General features: G+C 42.0%; 1 protein-coding gene across 16 annotated transcripts in view; it reads right to left on the bottom strand.

The window, feature by feature from the left end:
* LOC139133678 (ras association domain-containing protein 10-like) overlaps positions 1-20,628 on the bottom strand; it is a 47,722-nt gene continuing 27,094 nt past the window's right edge. For 9 of the 16 annotated variants that reach the window (XM_070700461.1, XM_070700514.1, XM_070700502.1 and 6 more), the window contains exon 2: positions 1-3,050. In XM_070700461.1, the coding sequence (XP_070556562.1) occupies positions 1,817-3,043 (1,227 nt within the window). In that variant the 5' untranslated portion in view covers positions 3,044-3,050 and the 3' untranslated portion in view covers positions 1-1,816. Of the gene's footprint in view, positions 3,051-3,150; positions 3,766-4,902; positions 5,093-12,141; positions 12,453-15,602; positions 15,875-20,065; positions 20,358-20,628 lie in introns of those variants that run through there. The other 7 variants (XM_070700481.1, XM_070700533.1, XM_070700474.1 and 4 more) reach the window with 7 other exon arrangements.

Genomic DNA, 20,628 nt, shown 5'->3' with positions numbered 1-20,628 from the left:
TTACAGAATCAAAATTCATGTTTTAATTCATTTCAGTCGATGGGATACTTGTTGTTACTTACACAAATTCTGTATGTCAGAAGACACCATAATATAAAATACACAATACTTTTATAAAGTCGAAATAATGAAACCACGGAGAAAAAAAGACATTGAACTTTATAATAGAAAATAACATGATTGTATCATTGATTACATAGCACTTACACAAATAGGTACATTGTGGTGTCTCAAGTTCACTTGTATCGGTCAAGTGTACGGAAATGTCAACAGAAAATTATATACATAGCAAATTCTCATCAAGATAAATTTACGAGGTATTAAATAATTGTGTTTCTCTCCGTTAAAACTGCGAATACTTTACAATTTTAACGGGGAAGTTTATTTTCTGGAGAGTATATCTCTGCATTTGAGGGGTACTGATGTCACACCGCGACTCAACTGTGGGGCTGTATCATGGGATGGAAGCGGTTACAGAAACACTTTTATTTTGCGCGGTGTGAGAGGGCGATGGTCGTGTTAGAACAGTTGTTGCATTGAAAGTATCGGCAAAACTAAATAAAATAAATCTTGCATGTCTGCCGATAGACGGCTATGTGGTGTTATTTAGGTCTCAGAAAATTGACCAGTACGTGAGAAGTGCCGGTTTGAGCTGCATTGCTTCATGCCCACTGCCTATACAAAGCATTTGACAACCCAGCCCACGCCACAAACACTCCACAGCCAAATGCCTCAGACTTTGAAATTTTGCTCCCCACTATCCTTTCTCTTTCTCGCTAAAAATAGAGCGATTAAGGTGTCTTTCGTGAAGGGGCCATTGTCTTTGATCAGCTGGCGTGAGCTGCGAGCGATGGCACGACTTAACCTCCGCCAGCTTCTGTAAACAGGCCGATGAAATATTTGTTTTGATAAATACACCTTGTAAAATATATAGGTCTCGGGTCGAGCGAGGCATGGCCCCGTGGTATCGTTAAGATTGAATGGTTTTGAATGCAGTAGCGTGTAGAATATGGGCCTAGCCGACTCGCGGATCAGTAAAGTGTCACACATTAACACCTGTTGGCAAAACAAGGTGGGAAGGATACTTGAATAAACGGTCCTTCTTTAACACGTGTAGAGGTGATACTTTCTCATGGTTGTGAACACGCACAATGTCACAGTGACCTTGAAGTGAAATTTGGACACTAGCGTACGTGGAAAAGCGGATAAAGGCGCAAAAGCTGTAACTGTTCATGTTTTGATCATTATTGTCTCAGGAAACAACAACGCTTTTCTTCAATATTTTTTTCTCCACGGGGTATACGACTGCATGGTCTCGCAACACAGAATCCACTGTGAGCTACATGCAACGTTTACTGTTCACAAATGAATTCTGATTCGAACGAAAGTTCACTTTTCAACAATAGCATTGAATATTTCGAACGTATAGGCTACACGATCTCTGAAGCAGAATACGAAACTGCATTTTCCGAAAACACTGGAGTACATGAAAAGTTACAGCTAATGACGCTTTTACGGCGGAGATCGGATAGAATACAGTTTGTTATACGATGTCATACAAACTACAAATAAATAACACGTAAACATGTCACGTCGCGGATATTGGAGATTAAAGTTCTGTAAGGGCTTTTTGTTTTCGCTTTTGTCCCTTTTGGTGGTTGATAATTACGCGGTTGTCCACTACATAAAACATGTTTTTCAACCCGCAACTCTAAAATTCATGGCTTAAAGATTGTTTGCGGCGCTCCCCTATAAGTCTGTCTGTACACAAATTACCCATTTTTATGCTTTCGATATTTGTCAAGAGGAAGTGACGTCAGACAAGAGTTTCGACAACTGGCGCACCGATGGGCGCATCATCGTCCTGGCTGTGCATAGAACTCAAACCCGTATCAGCGTCCGACTCGTTGTCATAGTTACCCTCCTTGGGGCTGTAGTCATTGTTCACAGTGGTAAAGACGCTCCTGTCTTCCAAGAAGTCCGCGATGTCGACGTCATCGCTGACGTCATCATCGCTGTTTTCGAGCGATCTAAGTTCGCAAGTAAGGCCCTCCAAGTGCTTTCGTTTGCCATCGAGCACGGTTTCTTTGTCCAGGGTCTCGTGCTGCAGCGCTTGCAACTGTTTGCGCTGCTCCTGTCCAACTTGTATACCCTTCTCCAACTCTTGCCGGAGACGGCTCAGTTCCTGCAGCAGACTCTCGTCCGCTTCGCAGTTCGATACCCCCGTGGTGTCCGCACAACTACTGCTACTACCGTCGTCTGAAGAAGAACCCAACCGAAGAGATTCCTCTTCCAACTGCCTCGACAGTTCCTCGATTAACGTCTCCTTGTGCACGAGTTCTTGATCAACCTGTAAGAGCTTCTCACAAGCCGTGATATAGGAGTCCATGTTTTTGCTTTTGTCCGACACTCCGGCCGGACCATCCTCGTCCTCGGCGTCGGTGAGGTAGGACTCCTGCACGTAGTTTTTGCCGTTCTCCTTCTGTCTCTCCACGTGAATTTGCGTTTCGTAGTATTCTATTTCGTCGTCGGTTTGTTGGATTCTCTCCACGAGTTCTTGAATCTTGTGGTCTTGCATGATCACAACGTGGATCAGACTTTCCAACGTTTCCAGCACGTGTTTCGATTCCCGCTCTTCCTTCTGGTGATGGTCCCTGCTTTTGTGCTTCGACCGGTACACCTTGTTCCGGTTCTCGTCTTCGTAGTGCTCCCGCTGGCCGTCGCTCGAGCGTTTCGCCCTGCCGCCGCCGCCGCCACCGTCTCCTCCGCCGCTGTGCTTGGACGACCGCGTTTTCCTGAGTGTGAACTTCACATTGGGCTGTTCATTGCCCCACGCTTTCCAGATTTTGTAAATTTTGGTCCTGGGCGAAAGCGGCCGTTCGCAGTCGCCCCAGCGTTCGTATATTGTGAAGTTCTGCATTTCGTCTTGATCGTAATTCTTGGTGCGCAGGAGTGTCTTCAGGATATCGGAACAGGTCGTTTTCTTGGAGAGCCCAGATACTCGCTTTTCACGACCCTCAATCCAGATAGTCAAATCGGCCATGGTTATTCTGCCAAGCAAAAAGAAGAAAGGGGTTTTTGTCAGTTTTAAACAACCATCTTTAGATTTCTTGCCTCGCAAAGAATTCACAGTAGATCTCAATAGCTTACATCATCAATACTAGCGCTGAGGGAGGGGCGTTCAGACGTTGTATGGGTGTTTATAGATGAGCACAACCATCACAACCATCGTAGTAGTGTAACGATGAGGGGGCGTACATATTATACCAACTCCAAAATAAAAATTGTTAACCTGTGGAACGCGAAAACAAATGAGCACTATTGTTGTGACTACCCCCTCTGGAGACCTAATGGCCAATCCCTTGCTCTATGAAAGTGAGGTTGCTCCACTTTAGTCCAGTCCAATCGAGCGGCTGTCAATGTAGCCGCTTGGTCTAAGCGTCAGCTACTTCGGGTAAAGTACACTTTTGTCCGATTCAGAAACGCAAAAAAAAAACCGCCCAAGGTATGTTCGATGCTGAATTACCATAATCTCTTTGAAGTGTAGACTAAATCGGGGATTTTCGCGCAATTTAGCGAACAAATGCACCACTTGAGACGTGAGCGATAACACCTGAGTGAATTAATTCTCATTGTTCGGAGGGGGGAGTGACACAGCAGACAACACCGCGCGCTTTAGTCCCATGCTCGCTACTGTATCAGAGGTGAGTCCATGCCAGGGGGTACTTGCGGTATGTAAAAAACGGATTTTCGAGGCCACTTGGCTGTCATATTCAGTTCTGTTTCATTGAACTCTAGTAACTGAGTTACTGCGTTCAACTTTGTTTGGACAGTAGCCGCGTCATTCAAAAAAATAATACTCGCAGGAAGGGAACTGACAATTGGACATATCCAGGCTGGGTTTTACAAACACCAAAATGAAAAGCGTTTGACACTCGAAGTTCATTGTGACTGTTTTTGGTGACGTAAATGGCCATTCTATAATAACAACTTCAGAGCATTCAGACGGAATGTGTAGGCTACTTTGACCAACACAAGTACAGGGCTTGATGATCTCACTTGACCATCAGTGAGCCTATGTTGAATGGGCGCTTTCGCATAACACGATGAAACTACAGTCCCACTACCACGGGCACTGTGTTGGAACCGATAGAGAATAAATGATAGATGCGCTCGCTGCGACTGTCAGCAGGTGCGTAGATGTGCCTGGGGTTAAACGCAAAGTAGACTATAAATTACTATGGAAAGGTGAAAAATGACCGCGTCTTGAACGCCAAATCCACAAAAAGTGGCCTAAAATATGAACCAAGTGACAACGTGTCGGGTTTTTTTTCTGAGAATACCTTCGTATACGCTCGCGCGTTCCCGGCCACAGGTCACTAGGTTGTATAAACTTACACATAGTACATATGAGTTAGCCGAAGCGAATATCAGACGATATATGTTTAAGCCATCGCAAAACCGAACCTGCATATCTGAGGAAAGAACGTTGTGATAGAAAAGCACAGCTGATCAAAATGACACGACCGGTTGTTTCACCTTACGGCATGTAGAGCGGCAAAGTTGCGAGAGACAACCCGGGTACAACGCAATCATAGCAGTGACCAACCCATGCATATATATTAAAAATAACAAAACAAATTCGGTTAGCTTATAGTACTGCCGACAGCCGAATTCCATCCGAACTTTACCGAAAATTGGCCATTTACAAACTCAGAAAAGAACTATTCTCTTTAAGTTTGAAGCCACGCTATGAAGTTATCAGGCGAAAGACTTGAGTATAAATATCGTGAAGGCCAAGACGCCCTACAAAAATAAATTTGTGTATACCATTCGTATATTCATTCACCGATGCGCTCGTTCGGTGTGTATGTAAACACACAAAGTATATCTTCAACTTACCACTCCAGCTCGGGTAAATAAACTAACAGCATTGGTTATTTGAATTCTGTGTCGACTAAACTTCGGTCAGGGCAACCTGATTCGGACTGGGATGAACGCAGTGTCTCGGCCGTGTGGACTTTTCAATCTGGCCCGATCAGTACACAAAACGTACTCATTTACGGCTATTGTCGTCGTAAAATGATGTGCTGATGGGAACATTTATTGCTCGTACAAGGAAACCCCGGAGTGGTAAGAAGTAACGTTACGTAACGGGGACAGCAGAATCATTAACCCGGATTGAATGTCAAGTGACCGGCCTACGATTACAAGAGTTCGATATAGTCCTTCAGAACTCTTTAAATTGTATGGTGTTTGGGTAACATCGTGTTTGATAAACACCTAGATATGCTGGTTTGTTGGGACCTGGTGGAGATAAACCACGAAAGCCGCCGTGGACCGTTAATACAGCTTGTGACAAGCACAAACAATGCGAGTAAATTAAGTGATATTGTCGACCAGCGTTGTACGGAATTAACCTCCAATTGACAGCGACCAACTTAATTTTCAAGATTGTAATCTAACACGCTTGCGCTGATACCGACGTCTTTCCATCTGTCGTCGAAGAAATTTGAAGAACTCTAGGGTATTGCAGAAATAGGAGCGCACTGCCCGAAAGATACGCTATGTTGTTCGGAGAATTTGAGCTTGATTCTTAATATTAGGTACCGTTCAGTTTTTACGGCTGGGGGGGGGGGCCGGCAAAATCCAGGGGGGGGGTCATCATAATTTTGGAATCCGCAAAGGGGGGGGGGTCATCGCTTTTTCACTGGTAGGAAAGGGGGGGTCACCACATTTTCAAAATATAATACCAACAATAAAGTTCACTTTATGCCATGGCCATGATCGACCCTCTTTACCGGCGGGCCGCCTTCGGCGGCCCACTACAATAAATATACATTATGTATTACCCATGACCCTCTTAACGGGCAGACGCCTTTGGCGGCCCACTTCAATTAGGTTTACTTCATGCAATGGCCATGATTGACCCTCTTTACCGGCGGGCTGCCTTCGGCGGCCCACTACAATAAATATACATTATGTATTACCCATGACCCTCTTAACGGGCAGACGCCTTTGGCGGCCCACTCCAATTAGGTTTACTTCATGCAATGGCCATGATTGACCCTCTTTACTGGCGGGCCGCCTGCGGCGGCCCACTACAATAAATTGACTTTATGTAATACCCCACGGAAATCTTACCGTAAATTTCCAATTGAAGCCGCGGCTTGCATTAGAAACATTTTTGAGGGACCCCTGGATCACACACTGAATAATGGTAATGGCAACGCGCCTTCAGCGGCCCTGTCCAGTAAAGTCTACTTTATGCAATAGCCATGATCGACCCTCTTTACCGGCTTGCCACCTTTGGTGCCCACTAGAATAAAGTTGACTTTACATAATGGCCCATGACCCTCTTAACCGGAGGGCTGCCTTTGGCGAACCACTCCAATAAAGTTTACTTTACACAATGTCCATGGACATGAGTTGTCTATGGAAATGAAGTTAAAAATTGCCTTACAGTCGTCCTAATTAACAGACGTTTCAATGGATGTGGCTGAGAAGTTTGAGCACTGGCATCGAATAAAGTGCGCCGCGTACCGGAGTTCAAATCCAAACTATGCGGGTAAATTTGACATATGGGTTTTGGTTATTTTTCAGGGGGGGGGGGTCATCAATTTTTTTCGTCTGACAAAGGGGGGTCATCTTTTTTTCACAAAAAATGCAGGGGGGTCTATATTTTTTTGAACACCGGCGACAAGATTTTGCCGCCCCCCCCCCCCAGGCCGTAAAAACTGAACGCTCCCTTAGCGCTGGTAATAAATAATTAACGCAGACGATAAAAACGCCCCGTAAGAGGGCTTATCTGGAAATACGAGTACTCCGTCGATGTAGTTCTCATAAACTATGACGTCAGTAAGATTTCGCGATCGAATTTACAGAACTTGCTCCACCGCGTGCTTCGCAAACACGTGTCTGCGTGCTACCTCGGGAAGGGTTGAGCAATACGCGTGAGAAAGCCGCAGTAAAAACCCTGAATGGCGCCGCGGGGTTGCGTTGTCTGTGTACACTTTAAGTGGAAACATGTGAATGGTCCATGAGGGGCACCAAGCGACAGACCCTTGAAAACCCGAGTATCGTATATCGCGTCACAAGTAGCTAAAATTCATTCGAAACCTAGAGGGGGACACGGCAACGTGGTATGAAAGCTACGTGTATTGATAAATGACTCCAATCACAATCTATCGCCAAGCACGCCAATCATTTTCATTTGAATACCGCTGATATTGGAATCTGTCTGCAGCCCCAGGCATCTACTGTGTCGCCATGTTTTATATGCCCCGGTAAATGAAGTGATACTGTTACAAACAATATTTCTATGGTTCTCCGCTGTTCAAAGTACAGTATCAGCCAAACAGGCCTTGACATTGCGCCGTAAAATTGTTAGGTTTGAAAATTCCCATCACTTGACATGTCCCCATCATCACCCACACAGAAGCTAATTTGGTGATTTTTATCGACAAATGTTCTTTTGTCGTGAATTTTGTGGCATTTTTGATCGCCATAAATACAAAAGCCATCCGATTTATCATGTATACGTTTTGCCGCGTTCCTAGACCCTACCACAACCATCGGGAGTGGTCACGGTAGGGCTGCAGATCAAAGCGACATGGGAAACAAATCACCGTATTTACTTCATCAGTGTGCTAAAGAACGGATAAACACGCACATTTTATGTCCCTGGGCGCTTTCCAAACCAACAACCGCAACAAAACGAATACCAGCACACCAGTGCTAGCGGCATAGTGTTCTCTTGTACAAGATGTGTGTTCGTAATTTTCTTCAAAATCCCGTGAAAAGTTTTGTTAGAATTGACAGCTAGCCTGTATACATCTGTTTCATTTAAGCAATGCATCGATAACCACCAGATTTGTTGTCGGTTGTTTGATGTCGTCTAGTGTTCCGTGCAGAATTTTGCGAATGTGATGTGGAGGCGATACTGCTTTGCGTAGAAACAAAAATCCAAATATCTTCAGTACCGACGAGCAAGAGTCAACGATATTCTCTTACAACGTTCTCGTAATGAACTCAAATATATCACGCTTTTAGAAAAAGAAATGTTGTAAAAATATTTTGACAAAGATAAAAGCGAGTATCATGGATCACGGATGCGCAAGACGATGGCGACTGAGCATGCGTGTGGTCGCGTGCATGTTTCCCATCGAAACACGTTTTCGTAGGTGGGCTACTCGGTTGACGCTCTTGTCAACTGAAATTGAAACATTTTTATTCTAGTGAGACTGTCACATCCTTGAAAATTATACGCTGGATGCAGTACACCATACAGCTCTTCAAGTAATCACTTTCCATCTTATGGAGATAAAATGATGCTGGTCAGGGAGAAGGGAGAGTCGCTGAATTGTTATTTTTTCACAGGAAGCAAAATAACATGAAGTTTAACCTAAATATATAAAAAAATTACAATATAAAAGATTTTGCCATTCGTCTTTCTGTATGTCGATGTGTTTGTGACGCAGAATACGTTGGTACCATGGCACTTGACAAATAGCGCGGCGTGTTCTCACTACCCTGGCGTGTCATCGTATCAGTTTAAGGGCAGTCAAATGTTTAAATGTAGTTCTTGTGCGAATGAAGTCAATTGTTGTACAATCTACCAATATGTCAAACAATGACAAAATTGAATTTGTTCGTGATTCGATTCAATATGTACCTACCAACATATTCATCAATTAATTTCTATTATCTATCTCCGTATATCTGTATCTAATTTATTCTGTTCCTCTTCCACCTCTCTCTGTCTGTCTCGCTCTCTGTCTGTCTGTCCGTCTCTATATATACATATACTATCTTATAGATTATCTTATAGACTCTCTCTCTCTCTCTCTCTCTCTCTCTCTCTCTCTCTCTATATATATATATATATATATATATAATATATATATATATATATATATATATATATATATATATATATATATATATATATATATATATATATATATATATTAGTATAGATAATGTTTAGGTGCACTGGAAAATGATGAAAACCAATGTACCTAGTACCTCAAACTGTTCAAACAAGAAATGGATGCAAGTCAACTAGTAATATCATATTGCATCTGCGGTTCTGCTTCTAAAATAGTGCTATTTGACAGAGTCTCGGCTAACCGTGAAAAAATCCACGTAATTGGCAATTAACCCCTCTAAAATTATTCTAAGTTTAACGTTTTTATTTTTAGGTTTGCTGTCTGAGTAAACATGCCCCGCTACGTGTTCACACGGCGTTGACGCCTAATTAAACTTCAGTTTCCACATTGGTAACGGGTAGGGACCGGGGATGACACGCTCCGTTCCCGGCAGACACACCAAGGTTATGCCGCATCGTTATGCCTACTTTGCGCTTTGCTTGCTATATATAATTAGGGGTCAGGGTGTTCCCCCCTCGGTCGACAGACTTACAAGAAACAGCTGACCACTCGATGTGGGTCGTATCATCACCCTATAATCTAAACTCAGATCAGTGTTCTAGCTAATAGCGGCTGATTTCAGGCGTGAATAGAAACGAGAAGCGTGACCGTGCATTGTAAATCCCGCAATGAAGCACTCACGTGATCGGAACACGAGAATACAGACGCTTTGTCTTACCCTTCAATTGTAAATTTGATTTTTTAACGATGATTTGTTATTACGTTTTCACATCAGATTGTATTAATGACAATTGCTCTAACTCTTAAGGTAGTATGCGCCTCGAAAGTGAAAGACTTAAACTTTTGCTCAAACTTTGCTCAATGAAGCTTTCGACCATCTTACCAAATCAAACATAAAAAACAGAGCTCACCGTCAAAAATTTGGTAACAGAGAGACAAATTGCCGGAGATTTCTCGATATTCGAAATTCAAAATGGCCGCCATCCCTGTGCTAACTCCATGGGGGAAAAATAAATTTTTCGATTTCGGAAAACTAGGACAGTGAAAAGTTTTATTTCACCAAGAGCTTCAAACGAACCCCACAAGTGGTATATCAGAAGAGAATTGGAAAACCTTCAGAGAACGAATATCTGTCTCCGAGGCGTGTTCTACCTTAATAGCTTTTTCATTATTCTTATCAGAGAAAACAAGTTTTAATCGTCTCCATAAGATGTTGACATAGGAAGTAGGCGAGACTTGCAAACGCGAGGCATCGCGTACAATGAACAGTCTTGTTGTTAACAAGACTGCATTTCAATTTCTTACAACTGAATTCGTGTAAGTCAAGCTCTAAATATTGATTTAATACAGCACAACGATTAACAAATTTACATTACTTTTTTATCCAATCGAAGGCGCAAGTCATATATTTTGATCAGTGTATCTGACGGTTTGAGAAAACAGTAAAAATTGCCATCATCGCGCTTATTCTAGCACGTAAGCAAAGTTGATAAAACTGGCAAAATTGTAAAGCAACACGAGTGGTTGGTTCAACAGAGCTCCAAGCTGCCATCGTCAATCGAATCACAGCTTGGACAACACGTGTTAAAGATTACGTTAAAGATTACACTGGGTCTCGATGAGCTCACATCGATACTGGCAGATCGATGGCACTTTCTAATGAAACATTGCTACGTTTACAATTCTGCCGTCTATCAGCGCAGTGACGGGGGACTGTGTTTTCTGTCAAGCCCACGTGATATATGCCTGGCGTGAATGCTATAACAGAAACCAAGTCACAGGAGATAGGGCAGTCTCTGGTACGTGATACACATTACAAACAATCCATCTGAATTCACACACTATGTGATCAGTTAACTTTTCTATTTTATGGAACATCAAAAAAGATTTCAATTGTCCTCTTAAGAAAGTATATTGCCCCATGCAAAATTATATATATATATATATATATATATATATATATATATATATATATATATATATTATCTGTGTATTATAGTATTGAATCGTATAAAAAGAACACGAAGTAATTTTATGTGATCTGTATTACGTATATATATATATACATATATATATATATATATATATATATATTATATATCGAAGTATACAGATATATACGTAATACAGATATATGTGTATATATATATATATATATAATATATATATATATATATATATATATATATATATATATATATATATATTCAGAGTCTTCGCTTTGTTTACGTAACAATATTAACATCTTTCAGAGATATTACCTCTTATATCGAAACCAAGGACGAATTTCCTCCTCGATATGATAAGATAGCTATCTATCGGATTATTAAGTCTGGTTTAGTGGTCATTCACAAAGTCAATATCGATCTCGATCCAGACAAAGTGGGAGTTAGTTATGGTTTCTTTTTTGATCTTAACATTGAGAAAAAAACAGCACAAAATACTAGCTGCCGCGTTTCCAATTCTCTCATTATCCGCCTCCAACCCCTGACGCAGTTTCGTGTCCTATGATGTCGATTATTCTAATTTCAGAAACACGCCGATGATTATTATATAGTTGTTGAGTGTATTGTTAGTTTTCTATATCTACAGTAACACTGAACGCGTTGATAACTTCTAGGTTGGAATACGCTCTGCACAAGAACGCGTAGGTATTAACCTCAATGCAAACAAAATTAATGTATGCATTGGTCCTATCCCTGAGTGCAGTTGAAGTACTTCGATATAAGTTTGGTAAGCCACTTCAACTTTGATACGTGGCGCGCGTTTACTACGTCACGACTTTATCTCATGTTTTGTGTCTTTATGCAATCCAAGCTCTGTCGCTTCCAAGAGATGGAAGCTTCGATAACGCCTAGCGTCCTCGGCGGATTATATCTCGCTGATTCCTCGATGATATCATATATCGGACACAGTATAGCGTCCTTCATGTGCCATGATATCATAAACCTGCTGAAGACTCCCGACAGACGAAAAAACTGACTGAAAACTACCCTGATACGTAAATCAGCGGCGCGCAAAGCTTGATATTTTGTCACAATAAAATGAATGAAACACGCGAGAACGCATCTGCACTGCCAACTTATGATACAGAAGATAATATTTTGTGTAGGACGTTGGACGTCAAGTTCATGAGAGAATGTGTGAATAAACAGCTACAATTTGTAAGAAACAGACGAGATTTTTTAACGCTAAGGGAAAAATACATTTTCAGCAGGTTTGCGTTGTGTTTGATCTTTTTTCAACTTACCGTACTCGATTTACCTGGCAGAGGTTGAGTGTTGCTTGACCGATCTAAATCCGAGCTTAGTTACAACGGAGCAAGACTTGGGTTGCCTGTTAGAGAAGGCCCTTGTGCAGCGTAGAGACAGCGGAAAACGTGGTCGTCCGGCAGATGAAGAACGCAACGGCCCGATACTTGAGGAGCTTGAATTCCCGTATGTAGAGGCCGGGAGGTTAGAAAAGCAACAGACACTCACTGCCAGCAGGTACGGTCATATCCTCTTACAGTCGACAGGACAAATATAAAAGCTGCACTGCGACCAGATCGGTGCGCACGGTCGAATCTGGTTACACCACTGCGAATGGCCAACGCGACCGCCGTGTGGTCACGTGACCGCCGCTTAAAATAGAAAGTCAACAGATCGAATGTTTGACGATTCCAGGTCTTGAATGCTTAAAAAGCAAACAGTTGATTCATTGTTACCGCCTTGATGTAGGTTACCGTCCGATTCGATGGCACAGAGAAATGGAGAATATTTGTGTTGTTCCCTGAAGTTGTTGGACTCCTAAACTTCTGAGCGTGCGCAAACACGACCACATTCTGCCGTTGGTCACTGGTTGCTAAATATTGTAATTCTTATTTATTTTTACGGTTTGTATGCATATATTATGCGTAACAGCGTCCTGAAAATAAGATGAATCGTTGGTGGCCGAAAATATAAGCTTGCCCGACTGAAAAAACGTAAAAGTTTCGAAAAAAGGTACATTGTCTTTACTGTCGGTCTCGCTACCAGTGAATGAACATTCTAGTCTTAGCTGTTTGTCAAAACCAGTCTCTATCTCCTCTCCCTCCCTTTGTTGGCCGACAAAGATTGGAATTTGGCATGGTAGTGAAAGTGCTTCACGACCACACCTTTTCTCAATGACGTAAACGCTGGCGAGAGCACAAATATCCCTGATAGCTGGCCCGCTCGGAGATGCTTCATAGCAAGTTCGACCTCCGCAGGCATTCCGGCCTCTTGTTTTTTCCATTCATTGAGGTGAAATCTGAGCAACTAATGTTGCGCTCAGAAATTTAAACGAGGCTATTAGAATGTTTAGGGGGTTACTTTTGACCGTGACGAGGCCGGGCGAATGAAAAAGAAATTAGGAAAACTATGCATGTACAGGAGGTTGTTCCAATATCTGCCATTTTGTTCAACCGAATGTCTGAATTTGTTTTTTAAGAAAAGCACATTTTCTGATATGCGTAAAAACTAAAGAAGACTTCCCCAGTTATTCTTTTTCTAGAAAGAAACATTTTCAGAGTGTCTTTCCATTGTCTCAAATGCACAAGACTTGCGAGATGATCACTACGACGTCGCTTTGCGTATTGTATGGCTTCAAGACATAACGGGACAGAACTTTGGCCTTGAACTTGTGGTCACTATGGTAATCGATCCATTAAGCAAAGATTTCGGAAATTTCCCGTAAAGAGTCGTAGGTGAGACCAAATCTCTCTCTCTCTCTCTGTCTGTCTCTGTCTCTGTCTCTCTCTCTCTCTCTCTCTCTCTCTCTCTCCACCCTCTCTCTCTCTCTCTCTCTCTCTCTCTCTCTCTCTCTCTCTCTCTCTCTCTCTCTCTCTCTCTCTCTCTCTCTCTCTCTCTCTCTCTCTCTCTCTCTCTCTCTCTCTCTCTCTCTCTCTCTCTAGCCCGCTGCATAGGTAATCTGAATTATCGACTCGTCAGACAGTAAAGCTGTTAATGATATAACAACTTAAACTCTATCTCTGCATGCCGGTGTGAACAAAGTAGTTTTATACTCAAACAAGTTTGGCTGGACAGAGAGACCATACCCCTGTCGCCCCTGACAACCAGTGACACACATTGGAACCATAGGAAAAAAGTCAATAATTGGATATTGAGACGCACCGAAGAATAAAATAAGCGAGTTGATCTAACTGTATACACAATGGTAATAGCCGTATTGCTATACAATATCACTATTAGTAGTTTACCCAGAGATTGGGACACTCCCAGTTGATAAATTAACACAGGCAAACAAGGCGGGAGGTTTCTCCCTTTGACGGAACGATAATATGGCGGTTTTATAAATGAAGTTGGTTGTACTACTTTTTGTCGAAGTAGGCAATTACATGAAATTGCCAGGCATGGAAGCTCAAGTCACATAATACCTTCGGTATGCTCGATGTCACCATTACCGCGCCGGTCTTCAAGTTGCGCGGGAACAGAGCACGACAACTTTGTTATCAAAGCGCGCGGAGGGAAAATAGTTTTCAGAAAGTTGAAGGACGTATGGCGCCAAAACAAAGTCACAAAATTAACATATGATGTAAGTTTTAATCAAATTATTTTGCCATGAGTACTGTCAAAACTTGTAAAGGTGAGTTCGAAGTTGCCCCTTTGAACACAGTCACCTGTATTCTAAAATTCCGCTCTGCGCCTGTGCACCAAATAGACGTGTGTACATGCACACATGTCTATGGAGCGCATACGCGCAGAGCCGAATTTAGAACACAGGTGACTGTGCTTCGAAAATCTCGCAAAAACTTAGCAAAACAGCGATGTCCATCTTCTACGCTTTGGCTACATTGCGATTTGGGTCACGTCACACCGATCTGGACCGATGCCCACGGCGCCAAAGTTTGTCGACATTCCCCGTAGACACAGCCAGTCAGAAAACTGACAAAGTGCGTCTTTCAGCGCCAACGGGCTTTTCTGAACTTTGGTCAGTTGTGTGGAACTAAGGCGGACGCAAAGGTCCTAACTAAAGCGCTCCTTGAACACGTACATCTACCCTGAGGTTTTGAAATAACGACGCCAGGCATCCCTTGAACGGAATGAAAGGAAGCTATTCTTCCTGTGGTTTTATTTTGGGAGACTTGGTGATGGTAATTACCCCAGATTTCAAACTGTTGTCAGTAAAAGGTACTACTTATATACGTGATATGTGAGATAATAGTTTGATAAATTGCGTTGCTAAAAGTCATCGCCGATGGTGCGTCACAATTCAAGCAAATCTTTGTAGCTACGGAAAGATGCGATTTGAACATTTTGAACATTTTTGCGAAAAGTGAAATCACTGTAGACCGCGGCATATTATCGTGTCCATGGATTTTGATTATCGTTTTCCCGCGCACTCCGTCGGAATCAAATCATGTAGGCTTCTTGGGTAAGGTTTCTGGGTGCAAAATTCTTGATAATTGTGCTGGACCGGGAAAACAGCCACCCACAATGAAATCATAAACCCTTGTATTTTGGGCAAGAACTGCTAATTCTTTCGACGATTTTGTCTGAGTAAACAACGACCAAAGTATACGCACACGTAACCGTCGCTTTAAAGCCTCGCTCTGGATTTGACGGTTCATCAAGGCGAGAACAAATTAGGGCAAACTGGATGATCACCACCACATATACACAATACGTCAGACGTGGAAGAGTTATTGAAAGCATAAACAACAACATGGGAAGAGACGTATACGAGACCCACCTCAAGACAGGCTGCAGATCGATACCGTTCTCAGAGGCCCAGTAAAGCAATTCGCTGTCACATAGCGGACAAACTACACCTATTGACAAATATTGACTCAACGAGATTTGTATTAGGGTTGTCCGTTGACACCGAGTGCTTCTTTACCTTCTGCCGTACGCCACTCAATAAATTTTGCTGGATTTCTTACGGTTAAGTGTTCATGAACGGTCACGCTATGTTGCCGAACCGGAGCAGAACCATTCAGCTCCGAGTAATCTATCGTTGCCTCGATGTCGAAGGTGTCTTAAACAATCTGACACGGGTTAGAATTCGAGGTGAAATAAATTGTCATCATTCCAGCCGGCGACATATATTTTCGTCTCGCAGTGGAACTCTTTTTTTTGAAAGAAAACGCGTGGGCGACATAGCTGCGTTTCAACATTTCGCCTTCTCGCACAACACCCGCACTTTGAACAGTTTTGTTGATTTCTTTGAAATTGTTTTTTATCTCGTCGACTCGAACCATCTGACGAGTGAACGCCGAGTGAAAAATTAGCGTTACCAAAGCACGATGGAATTTTCACACACTGGTGTGCCTCAGTGTTTTCACCGCCGTGTCAACCAACTATTACTTGACAAAGCCACGATCAATCAAATGTTCCTTTAAGGGCCGAAATCTAAACGGTAGCACGGTCTGAGCCAGGTGCACCAATTTTTTCTTCCACGCGCCGAATCGTACTGATGCGCTTAACTGCAATAGATAACAAACCGATTCTTTGAACTTTACAAAACCAGGAACATTTCACAAAGTTTACTTATTTGAGTGAACACCTTTTAGGATCCAAGTTGTTTAATTAGTGGTCACTTATCAAACTGAAGTGGACAAGACCACCAAGGTCACATGAGGTCAAACCCCTTTCGTTGATTGATAATCTCACGTGTGTACCGAATGCCTCTTTTATTGGCGCTTCTGTTTTATTTGCAGAGCCGGTAGCGATGAGTGTTCCTCTGAAGCGGGACTGTCAAAATTTAAATCAAGTTCACGTTCGTTGGAATTTTTCCCCCGGGGTACTTCATAAATTCTTGACGAGAGACCTACCCCCCGTTTGCGAGGAAATGCCTTCGGAAATGAATTTTGGGTCCCGCTGTTCGCTAGTTCAAAAGGTTGGGGTGTTGGGGAGCAAGCGTGGGTGTCGAATTAGTCGCTCACTGCGCACGGGTAGCGCGCACATCTCCGTCTTCTCAGGGAGAATGAAAACGATACAAAGCATGAGAGCGGTTGGCGAATCACAAACGACTTTTGGCGGAGACCGATTTCCTGATGGCGTCACTATCTGTTGAATGAGTTCTTATAATTGTTGTTTATATAGCCTTGTAATTGTTTCTCTATTGATTGGAAAAAATCACGGCCCAGTTTCTCGATAAGATAAACGCATAAACAAGACGGTGTTACTAGTAAACGAATTACTGAGCTTGAACGTGTGTTAGATCTTGACGTTAAGGTAGTATGCGCCTCGAAAGTAAAAGACTTAAACTTTTGCTCAATCTTTCCTCAATGAAACTTTTGATCATTCTCTTACCAAAGCAAGAATAATAATCAGGGGTCACCGTACAAATTTGGTGATAGAGAGACAAATTACCTAAGATTTCCCGGTTTTTGAAATTCAAAATGGCCGCCATCCTACTCTACTGTGGGAAAAAATAAAATTTTCGATTTTAAAAAAACTAAGATGGTGAAAAATTTTCTTTCAATAGGAGTTTTAAAATGAGTCCAAACAAGTGGTAGATCAGAAGAGAATTGGCAAAATTTGAAAGCCTGGATATCTGTCCCTGAGGCGCGTTCTACCTTAATACGGGTATATTTTAAGGGACGGGTCTCGAGGGTAAGTGACCTACCGGTCCGATCGAGATTACTGAGATCGAAGTGTGGTTCAGAGATTGAATTTAAATCTGAGATAGACTATAAATTTGGAGAAGCTAAAAGCTCGACATGAAAATAAACAAACATGACACTAGTGACGATTGCAGTATTTTTTCCATTGATTCATATGTCCACACAAATGAATTTAACATTATGAGAAAACACCGTGCACGACAGCAAGTCGTAAGTATGATTTTTGCGGACATGCGAACATTGTCAGGCAAAACATGCAAAATACACGGAATTTCTACAAGTAAATAAAATACCTTCGACGTTTGTTTAAAATTTGTCGAAACTTTGACTATAGTTGTTAAAATATAATTATCCGTTGGTCGCTAAAGTTTGAAAAATAATCTGTAGTCACACTTTGGTAAACATTCTTACATAGGTTGATTTTGATTTCAAACCAATTTATCGAAAAACGTGCAAAAATACAACTAATGCAGATTTTAAATTTTAAAAAGGTGAAGATTTGGAACTTCGAATAGTACAGTGAGGATCGGGAATATGGGTTTCACAGATTGGACGTTACAAGGCACCGAGATATTAAATTTAACACAGAGGCGATTAGGTCAATGAATCTGGCCCATTCAAGCACAACATGTCATATTGTTGAAGTCGAGAAGTGGAAGTTATTTGACACGCAACTTTTTATGTACATTTTGAAAGACAACAGTGTCTCCATAAAACTGTCCATTGTAACGTTTGACCAGGTGCGTGGGAGTACGTAAACAGGACCATAAATAACTGTTTAAGAGGTCGAAAGCGAACACTAAACTTGTTTTTAGACGCCGCTTCGGGATAAGTATCCCCGGAGGTGCAAGAAGTTACTACGAATTTCCTACAAAACACGCGTTGACCGGTAAATGCCAGAACCGCAACGCCTCTCACCACAAAACGGAATGGTTCGTAGACTGAAATGAGAACGCTCTATAAGAGATCAAATGAAAGTGGTTTCCGCCAAACATCAGCACTTTTGGTCGAAGTGGATCGAAATCATACTCCACTCGTCGAAGAAACATTTTGACAACACTGAATAGTTGTTTCATGTCCTGAAACGCATCCAACATTTAGAGTGATGTCAAACTACTAGTACACCGGAGTCATCGCGGTCATTCACCTCAGTATTGCTATGCACCAGTATTACTAGTATTTTGGGGTACTAGTGAATACTCTAAAACACTTTTCATATTTTTCTTTGGAAACACAGAAACGTCCTTGTTTTCCAAGAGCAATGTCACAAATCGTGAAGACAGGCCAAATTCAAAAAAGACACCGATATTTTTTGGCGGGAAAGTGTTCAACTATGAAAATTTACACGACACTGCAATTGCAAGTAGCAAGGGTACATGCAATATTCGGTACATTCCTTGTAGGTTGTAATGGATTGACAAAAGCGGATAAAAATGTAGGTTGTACATTAAATATTGTATGAAAACGTCGTAAATATTGTGCACGCAATTTGTATTGTCAAGAGTTCTGGGTTTGCTTAAGGTAGAGTGCGCCTCGGGGACAGATATTCGGACTCTCAAACTTTAACAATATTATTGACATATACCACTCGTGGGGGCTCATTTTAAATCTTGATGAAGTTTACACTCGCTTAGTTTTGCAAAAATCGGAAATTTTGTTTCACCCACCCCAAAAAAGAGGGGATGGCGGCCATTTTAAATATCAATCATCGGTAAATTTGAGGCAATTGTTTCTCTAGTACCAAAATTTGCACTGTGACCCCGATTTCGATTTTTTTTTATTTTGAAAGAGATTGGTTGAAAGTTTGCTTTTCGAGACGCGAACTACCTTAAACCGGCATCGCACCAAAAAGTGCGCAGATGCATTGTCTCTTCTCAAAAGTAGCGTGGCAGTGGGAAACTGCTCTCAGTTTGAAGATTACCGGTCCCTGTTGTTTACTAGAAGGTCTCAATCGCTTATTTAACTCCGTCCGGTGCACGATGTCACCGTAGAGTTTTTCCCGATAACAGCCTTTAATTACGTAGAATGATGGTCGGATACAAAAGAGAAGGCCCTCATCACCTGGCTGGGGCGGCACCCACTTAGATCACCTCAAAAGCAAACAGGTGGAACCATCTTCGAGATAAGGATTAAAAAGAAACCGCAAATAATTAAAAGAGTAATTGACCCTTGATAACAAATTGACCCCATGCTGTTAATGATGATAATGACCACTTTATAAAACAAACAAAGGGAAGACTTTATCATGTTACTTGTAACGAACGATAGGGAAGTGGATGCTGTCGACGACAACAAAGTTTTGGGCGGGAAAAACAATATTCACTGTATGTTCACCACACTTGTGTTGTTTTTCACCTGCGAACATTTGATCGATGTGATTATATTTACTTTACTTTCACCTCAGCTACTAACTGCTAACAGTGAATAAAACCGACCATGCTGTGTTTGTTGGTGTTTGTAAGTTGATACAGGTGCGATTATTGATCGAAATAACTGTACATATACTTAAACCGGAAATCATCGATCGATCGTCGAAGAATAGCACAAAGAACGACACATCAAAATTGCATCCTGGGTACATACTCACCAAGTATTTTCAGTTTACTGCTGTGCTTCCGATACATTTGAGTTGCAGATGTCAACAATGGATTAAAACATAGCATAATAGCCGACCTGAATGTCCATAACTACTACATATTGCCTTTTTCAACAACATCGAATTCTCCGTCGCTCTCTGTCACTTCTCAGAACAGCGTAATTTACCAAACGACAAACAAAAACTTTGACGTCACAAATTCCCACAGAAAAGCACTTTAGGTCAATGACTTTCCCGCTGAACCAATTCCAAGTACGAAAGTTTATGTCTCAACAAACAGTTTACTGGGCGTTCTTGTTGTCACGTGCTCTCGTAAAATCCCATTCACGGGCATTGATCGGATACAGCGAGACCTGGGGATGACGTCAACCTATTTTAACCTGAATTCAACTGTAGCCCGTAAGCGGCAACCGTGTGTCATATGACGCACGTAAACAAGTGCACAGTGTGATCGGATTTTGAACCGTTATCAGTCCGGGTTATGTCCATAGAGAGGATATTACGATTGACCAATCAGCGAACCTGCCACCGCAACGTCATGAATAATTAACCAT

The sequence above is a fragment of the Ptychodera flava genome, chromosome 1 (assembly GCF_041260155.1).
Source record: "Ptychodera flava strain L36383 chromosome 1, AS_Pfla_20210202, whole genome shotgun sequence".
NCBI lineage: Eukaryota > Metazoa > Hemichordata > Enteropneusta > Ptychoderidae > Ptychodera > Ptychodera flava.
This window is presented reverse-complemented; position numbering and strand designations above follow the sequence as displayed.